Raw genomic sequence first — 9307 nt, 5'->3', positions numbered from 1 at the left:
TCATCTTTATTTGAGGTGGAATTAGGGATAGCACCAGCGATACCAGTTCTTTCATAGATCCGCAGCAATTATGCATTTACACTGAAAATAATGGGAATACAGAGCAGGTCTGTCAGCATCCGTGCAGAGAGAGCAATAGAGTTAATGTTTCAAATCATGAATCATGCAAATACCAAGGACAGAAGCAAAGCAAATACACACGAAAAAGACTGTCACGACAGCCGTAATTATAAAACATGCCATTCAGATCTTGAAGAAGCATCGACGATATGGACCAACCTTCTGCAGCAAGCCCATTATAGACTATCTCCTACCGCACAGCCCACAACTTTACAGGACAACAGTGAGGAATCAGAGATGAGGATTCGCATCTGGAAGAGTAATGCAACAAGACTCCAGAATGTGTAGGAGTCTAATTTAGCTGCCTTGTTACTTTGTAACCAATAACTATTAAGTACACGGCGTATTCTAAATCACATGGCGTGTGATTAATTCTCTGCGCTGTCTGGTGTATAAATGCTGGCAGTTTGCGTTAACCTGGTGCTGTGTTTGAATGCAGTATGTGACAATCAACTGGTGAAAAGAATAAGTGTGGTACCACTCTGCGGGGGTTCACTAACAGCTTGCTTATATTCATGGTGGACTTTTTCGGGAAGCTAGCCGGCACATTGTAGTTAACTTCGACTCTAGTTTCCAGATCTAATTGAAATAGGCAATAACGCTGCGACCAGAAACACAACTCCGTTTTCAGACTAATAATTTAGATTCCCACCAGATCCTGGAAATCGTTCCACTCAAAAGAAAAGCTGCATCTAACGCCATCAACTGCAAAATAATTACATTTGGATGAAAAAAAATTGCAGCGTTCACACTGACGGAGGTGGGGTCAACTTCGTAATCAGTTTTCGTGCATCAGAGTCGAGCTAACCTCTGTGCTGGAAAGAAATATTGCTGCTACATAATAATTTTGGATATTCCGTTGTGAAAGAGTATAGTTGCACTGTTCATTCTTTTGGAATTATGAAGTTGGAAGTTTTACACGGAATCCCTCATGTAAAGCCGGATGGCAGGGTCCGTGTAGAGGGGGCGGATTAAGGAGGAGCTGGACTTCCTTAAAAGGCTTTCCTTTGACATCCAGAAGAAACCCCGAGCACAGTCGTTTCAAGCAGGAGCTTCAATTTCACAACATTTTCAACTATAAACAAATCACAAGATCGTTTTTACTGACTTGATGGAGGCACTCGGCATGGAAGATGAAAATAATCAGATGCGGGAAACCTACGGAGAGGTAAGAGAAGCACTTTTTTCAACGCATTGTCTGTTGCAGCAGACAAAACCAGCACAGTTATTCAACCGTGATAATGAACTGAAATAAAAGTTTACGGAGAAAAACTTAGTCTGTTAGCTCAGAATTGAATACTTTCCCCACTGTTAATCTACACTTTAGAGATAAATAAAATGCAAAGCAATGAGTAACATACGATGGAATACATATTTTTTGATCAACAGCATTGAAATGGTCACAATATTCGCCTAGCTGTCTTTTTTTTAACAAACTGTAGTTCCTTGTTTAAAACGTGCATACAATTGTGTAGAAAATGAATTTGCTATTATTCATGAATTAATTATTCAGCTATTGAGTCACTTTGCGCATCGCTTTTTATAGATGGTTGATGTGGAAGATAAAAGAGCGTTGGTTTGCGACGACAGCACAACAGAAGGAGAGAAAAGCAACCTTTCATCAGCCAGCTTCAATGTAATAAACAGTATCATAGGCTCCGGGATCATTGGTAAACACGCGTGTTATTTATTTTAGTTCTACATTCATGAAAATTCATTCATCCAAGTAGTTGACAACCAACCGAGTTTCGCTTTGCCAGGAGTCAATCAGCGGCTCTAAGAGTTTAATGCTCAGCAAACAATGGCTCGGAAATTCCAAAATCAATAATTTATACCATGCCGTTATTTTAAAAGTCCAAATGCTTTGAAATGGGCTTTGAGGTTTCAATGGATAATGCGAAGTGGCAAGATGGGAAGACATGTGATCATCTAAGCAACAGATTTTAAAATCCCATGGCATACAAGGAACATTGTATTCATATGAAAGGGAGAATAAATTTGTTAGCTAAATTAAAATCGCAAGGGAAAATTAATTGCTCAGTAAGAATAGTGAGAAATGGCAATTTTAGCTAAATAGTAGAATTTCAGTCAAAATAGCTTAGAAACTGAGTTATGAATGATGTGTACTGTTCTTGATTTATCTTCAAATTGGAGCTCCAGCAGGACGAGTAAGTTCATTTCCAAGCATTTTTTTAAACTGCTTTTTAAAATTTTTTGACAAGCAGCTGAGAATCCCGGGCTTTAATAATGGAGGCAGAGGTTTGGAGAAGCAAGGAGGCTGTATTAGATCAGAATTATGGCTAGGCCTCACTTAGGGAAAGGTGTTTAATTTTGGGCACCATACCTTAGGACAAAAGAACCCAAGATGCAAGTGGAAGCTTGTTTTTCTAACACAAATATAATTTGGAATTAAGTGCTGAAAAGAACACATGCAATTGTAAAATTTAAGCAAAAACTGAGTTAATACTTGAAAGGAAAGAATTTACAAGCTTCCAGTGAGAAAGCGGTGGTATGGAGGTTCATTGGAAAGTTCTACCAATGTGCAGGAATGGGAATGATGGGTAATATGGTTTGTAATACCATTTTAAGCTATCACAGATTATGTCCATTAAAAATGTTTTAAAATCTATCCATATCTATCCTGTAACCATGCAAATCTTATTTTATCAAGTATATGTCCAATTTCCTTCAGAAATGTACTTCAAAATTAGTAAGTATCAAAATGAATACTGGTTCTTAAAGCAATCCTTGGGGCAAACCATTATGTCCTTCTATCCATTTTTGGTGGAAAGCTAAGTATTTGACAGGTTATGTTTATCTTCCAATTTCTGTTATTGTTCAGATTACTGTTGAGAGAATGTTTCACCAATTCATAAGTGTTTAAATCTCAGGGGTATGTGGGAATTTGGATTTAAGGACAAAATCAGATCAGCATCATCATCAGATCTGATAAAAGACCCCTCAGAATATTATTAGGTAGGAAGTTCCAGGATTTTAACCCAACAACAGGAAAGAATGCTGATACTTGGCCAAGTCAAGATGGTGAATGTTTTGGAGTAATGCTCTTCATATGCACCTGCTACTTTTGTTCTTGTAGTGAAATTTATGATTTCATATGACCTGCCATAGTGCATTGTATAGGCAGGGTATGCTGTAACTGTAATGTACTCAAGTAGAGGGAAAATACTTGAATTCCTGCATGGGATGTCAATTAGACAGAGTGTTTTCATCTGTATCGCATCAAGTTACTTGAGTATTATTGCAACTACAGTTATCCAGGCAAGTAAAAATAACACTCACCAGTCTAAGTGTTATGCTCACCTGCCAGTAAGTTTGAAAACTGTGGCCACTGCTCCTGATTGGTTCTGTTGGACCTTTTTTAAAAAAAATTTGCTCATGAGATGTAGAAATTGCTATCTTGGCCAGTATTTATTTTCAATCCCTAATCACCAATGAGGTGGTGGTTAGCTGCTTTGAGTACCTGCTGTTATGTGCTGTAGCTTTATTCAGTGCTGCAGGATTTGACCCAGCTGATTAGCTGGCTGCATTCTAAAGTGGATCTGCTTCCTAGATAAGAGTGGACAAATTTTAAAATATGAATTACCTACAATTAATTGCCCCCATCTTTAACTACTAGGGACAGCATCAGGATTATAGGCAGGCTCCCCACCTCCAGCGAATTTTAGCAAGGGGTGTTATGGATTACGATGCCCTGCAAAATTCAGTTTACAATTTTTGTTTTGTAGGCAATAGAGAGGCTTTAGAATGGCAGGAAGCAATTACACAATGTCCCATTTTTATTTGCTGTAGTTGTAATGTTATTTAAGTAGCTGAATTTATTGAATTAATTTGTTAAATTATTTTTTTTTCTCTCAGTCACTTTCTCTGGCATCAACTCATGTTGAAAATTGACCAGGTGTGATCTGGTCACAAACAGCAGGCCATGTCCAATTTGGCCATTTACTGTTCCATCAATTTATTTATTGAATTTCATTGATACCCAAAATGTTTATGGAGGCAATTCAATGGTGGTGATGCCATTAAATATCAAGGGTGTTTGTTGGCTCTGTCTCTTTTCGGTGGTGATGTTGTCTAGCTGTTGTATGGAATTAACTTTTCAGCTTGAGTCTGGATAGGTCAGGTTTTGTTGTGTGGGTATGGACTGTTTCAATACATGAAGAATTTTGAATGGAAGTCATCAGTAAATAGCATTATTCCTGCTCCATATCGCAGAGATGATCATTGATGAAACAGTAGATAATTATTATGCTTAAACCACAGTCTTGAGGAAATCCTGCAGTGTGTCTTGGGTCAGGGATATTTGGGTCTAGATTAGAGTGGTGCTGGAAAAGCACAGCAGGTCAAGCAGCTTCCGAGGAGCAGGAAAATCGACGTTTCGGGCAAAAGCCCTTCATCGAGAATGAAGGGCTTTTGCACAGGGATATTTGGTATTCAGTAACAATACTTACCTTCCTTTGTATCTGGTACAAATCTAGAAAGTGGTACATTTTTGCATTGACTCACAATTAGTTTATGACAGCTATTGGTGTCACATTTATTTACATGTTAGTTTGATGTTAATGACAGTCCTGCATATCTTACCCCTGGCATACAGTTCTTGTGTTAATATTTGGACCAAAGCATAGTAAGTTTTGGTGTTATGTGATTTTTGTAGAACCAAGACTGTGTATTAATACCAAAAAAGAGAAAATGTTGGAAAATCTCAGCAAGTCTGGCAGCATCTGTAAGGAAAGAAAAGATCTGACGTTTCGAGTCTAACTGACCCTTTGTGTATTAAAAACTAGATTGTTGGCAAAAATAAAGTCATCATAGTCTGAGAGGACCATAGTTCTGCTCTTTTATTTGAGAGGTTATTGGGAAATGCACTTAATTGCATTGCTGATGACTCCTTCCATTATATAGTTGGGAATAAATGGGTTGATGGGATATTAAATGGCCAAGTTGGATGTGTCCTGTTGTTTGTGACCAGATTTTATCTTGTCAATTTTCAACATGAATAGATCCCAGAGAAAGTAACTGAGAAAAAAAAGAGAATTAATTTAGTTATTCAAGTTGAAAATGAGTGAGAATGCTTGAATTTTGCCTTTAGGTTAACATGCTGAGTTGCACCATCATTGAGGATGTGGATATTCACAAAGCCGTCTTCTCCTGTGCGTTGCTTAATTGTTCAACTCTATTCACCACTGAATGTGACAAACTTGCAGAGCTTTGATTGGATCGCTTACCTATAGCATTGCAGAGCTCAGCCTTTAGCAGTTTGTTTCCCAGATTATAGATTATTCTTGAGCACTTTGTTTCAGTACTTCTTATTTAGCTAAAGTCAAATTATTCAGGAAATTTTGATGTTTGAAGTTGAATATGGTCAGTCAAGGGTTAATTTCTACTCTGTGAACAAGAAGACCAATAGAATCAAACAGGTCATTAAAAGCTAATGGAAAATGATAACAGATTTCAATGAAAAATGGTTGTGCTCTGAAGCCACCTGCCTCACAAACACATTCAGGATATTAGTTATTAGTCATTTGGTATTGAGTTGTCAATTCACTGCAGTATTTATGCAGAGTGTATATCGGTGTGTTATTGTTTTTGCTAATCCTAATCAAAACATGATTAATATTATACATTCGAGTTGGCTTTTGTTCATTCCTACAATTTTCTGAGGCCCCTTATCTTTGGAAATTTCCCTCTCTCCTGCATTCATATTGGTTAAGTAATCTGTGAAGACTTACTATACATTACATACTTGCATGAACTTGCCTCAAAACATAAGCACATTCTAAATTGAGACCAGGTGTCATGAACTTCAATGCATTTAAAATTTGTGGGTGGCACAGTGGTTAGCACTGCTGCCTCGCAACGCCAGAAACCCGGGTTCAATTCCTGCCTCAGGCGACTCTCTATGTGGAGTTTGCACATTCTCCCCGTGTCTGCATGGATTTCCTCCAGGTGCTCCGGTTTCCTCCCACAATCAGGTTAGGTGACTTGGCCATGCTAAATTGCCCGCAGTGTTAGGTGAAGGGGTAAATGTAGGAGAATGGGTCTGGGTGGGTTACGCTTTGGCGGGTCGGTGTGGACTTGTTGGGCCGAAAGGCCTGTTTCCACACTGTAAGTAATCTAATTTAACAAGATATGTAATTTGCACATAATTTGCAATGCTTGCCTATCCTCCGTTTCACCCAGCCCTTTATTTTTCTTAATGTTACATTGGCATGAGTACTGTGATAATTTAGAGTCATAGAGTCATAGAGATATACAGCACAGAAACAGACCCTTCAGTCCAACTTGTTCATGCCAACCAGATATCGTATCCTGATCTAATCCAGATGTAAGCACTTGCACTTCTTTAACTTGTGAAAACAACTGCTTTATATCTTTCCTTTAAGCACCTTTAAGGGATATGTAGCTGATTAGGTGAGAAGAGATATTGACGAGGATTATGTGGTCTGCTCTGTCAGACTGCAGGTAAATTAGAAAGGAAGAGCAGAAATGGTGCACTGTGGTCAAATGAAATACGGTGGCTTTTATGACATTGAATGCAGTTTTTTTTGTTGTGTTGGGTAAGAACCCTGACTACAGACATTCAAATAGTGTTGTGGGAAAGGTGGGCACAGATTTATGATATAACCATATGTTCAAAGACTTTGGGTCAGAAAAGGAGATTGAATATTTGTTAAGGTTAGGTTTTTAGGAAGAAGTGTGTGATGGTCGTAGATATAAAAGTGATGGGGACTGTGCCTCAGGACAAGCAACCATTTATAGTATGAGTTTGCATGGATTCCAGCAAGAGATGTTGGGTGCTTAGCGGTTTAGTGTAAATAGGCGAAGAACAAGTAATGGATCTTATGAACAAGGCACAATGGTTCATAAGAGGGAAACTAGAGAATAATGCATGTTCTGACTAGGGTGGGGGAAATATTGAAATAAATTTGGTTTGGCGGCCAAGAGCAAGGACTGAATGTATACTAGAAGCTACTGAACAGGTCATCTTAAGCTTCATGAGAAGACTTATATGAGCACTCTGCATTTGTTGGAAGTGAGGGTGGAGGAAGAAAGCACATGAATTTTCAGAGATAGCCTGAGAAAAAGCTAAGGATTACTGTTTTTATACTGGGTAATATAATAATAAAGGGACATGATGGGAGGCACTTGGGGATAGGGGTACTGGTGATGTCACTAGACTAGTAATTGCTGCTTGAATCCCACCATGGCAGATGGTGAAACGAGATTCAAGAACTAAATCTGGAAATAAAAGCTAGACTTATGGTTATCATTGCTGTAAAAACCCATCTGGCTCACTAATGTTTTTTTTTAGAGAAGGAAATCTGCTTGCCCATGTATGACTCAGGCCCCACAGATAAACTCCTTGAAATGGCTTAGCAATCCACTCAATTATTTCAAACCACTTTGAAATCAAAAGAAATGAAGGAACATGAATGCATCACTTGACATAGGCAGTGGAAACTACATCAGCAAACCCAGCCTTGACAAGTCAGTAAAGTTCTCCTTGGGTAAGTGTCAAAACTGGGACAGCTTTCCCACAGACTAGTCAAGCATCAGCCTACCATAGTCATATTCATGGAATCACGCAGCAATGTCACAGAGAGCACCATCACCACTGGCCGAAAAGATCCAGCAGAGCTGGAAGCACAGTGGTGTACAGTCAGGCAGGAGTTGTCTTTGATATCTTCAATTTTGATTCTGGACCCCATGATATCTCATGGCATCAGGTTTACCATGGACAAGGAAATCCCCTGCTGATTATCACCTACCACGCACCACCCTTGGTGGATAAAACAGTACACCTTCATTTTGAACACTAATTGGAAGAAGCATTTAGGATGCAAAGAACACATGATGTATTCTGAGTCAGAACTTTAATAGCCATTACCACTTGATAGCACCACTGCTGACTGAAATGGCCAAGTCCTAAAAAATATACCTACTAGACCAGATCGATGGCAGACCGTGAGGGAACAAATAAGAGAAAAACCTACTTGACCTTGTCCTCAGCAGTCCATTTGTTGCAGCTGCATCTGCCCATGATGAAATTGCTCGAGAATTGAGCACTGCATAGTCCTCATGGACACAGGTCTCATCTTTACATTGAGGATGCCCTCCATCATATTCCTATCACCCTGCTAAATGGGATAGATTTTGAACAGATCAAGCAAATTAAAATTGGGATTCCAGGAGGCACAGTGGTCAATCACAATCTGTAACCTCACAATCAGGTGTGTCCCCCACTCAATCATTGCTGTCAAGGGATTGGAGCAATTGTTTGAAGGAGAATGCTGGATCTGAAAGCCACCAGATCACATCAAAGTTTTGCACACCTGCAAATCAGCTGTGGATAGTGTTGGGCAATCAAACAAATAACAGGAGGAGGAGGCTCCACAAACATCCCCATTCTCAGTGATGGGTATGCCCAGCACATCAGTGCAAAAGAAAAAGCTGAAGCATTTGCAAACATCTTCAGTTAGAAGTGCCGATGGATGCAATTACTTCATCATCTCTTTTTCCTTCGGTTGCCATCATCCCAGATGCAAATCTTCAGCCAATTTGATTCACTCCAATGACATCAAGAAACAACTGAAAGCACTGTGTACAGCAAAGGCTTTGGGCCCTGACAACATTCTGGCAATAGTACTGATTACTTATGTCCAGAACTAGCTGGACCTGTAATCCAGGCACTCTAGTAATAGCTCTAGCAAAAGGAAGAGGCAATGGCCTAGTGGTATTATTGCTGGACTGTTAACCTCAGAGACCCAGGTAATGTTCTGGGAACCTGCCACAGTAGATGGTGAAATTTGAATACAATACAAATCTGGAATTAAGAGTCTAATGATGACCATGAAGCCATTGTCAATTGTTGGGGGAAAAAAACATCTGGTTCACTAATAGCCTTTAGGAAAGGAAACTGTAATGCATACCTGGTTTGGCTTACATGAGACTCCAGACTCTCAGCAATGTGATTGATTCTTACCAGTTTTCTGGGCAATTAGGGATGGGCAGTAAATGCTGGCCAGGCTAATGACATCCACATCCTGTGAATGAATAAAAGCAGAGCTACTGTTTGGGTTCCATGAGGGCCACTTAGCTCCTGACCTCATTTCAATCTCGGTCCAAAAATGGACAAAAGAATTGACCTCCAGAAGTGAAGTGAGAG

The 9307-nt window shown here is 39.4% G+C and overlaps 1 protein-coding gene across 2 annotated transcripts in view; it reads left to right on the top strand.

The window, feature by feature from the left end:
- Positions 1 to 507: 507 nt before the first annotated feature.
- slc38a11 (solute carrier family 38 member 11) overlaps positions 508 to 9307 on the top strand; it is an 83325-nt gene continuing 74525 nt past the window's right edge. Inside the window, exons 1-2 of one of the 2 annotated variants that reach the window (XM_072579489.1) lie at positions 508 to 1288; positions 1667 to 1790. In XM_072579489.1, coding sequence (XP_072435590.1) covers positions 1232 to 1288; positions 1667 to 1790 — 181 coding nt within the window. In that variant the 5' untranslated portion in view covers positions 508 to 1231. The remainder of the gene's footprint in view (positions 1289 to 1666; positions 1791 to 9307) is intronic. The other variant, XM_072579488.1, reaches the window with a different exon arrangement.

This window comes from Chiloscyllium punctatum, chromosome 10, assembly GCF_047496795.1.
Source record: "Chiloscyllium punctatum isolate Juve2018m chromosome 10, sChiPun1.3, whole genome shotgun sequence".
NCBI lineage: Eukaryota > Metazoa > Chordata > Chondrichthyes > Orectolobiformes > Hemiscylliidae > Chiloscyllium > Chiloscyllium punctatum.
Note: the sequence above shows the minus strand (reverse complement) of the source record. Positions and strands in the feature narration are given on the sequence as shown.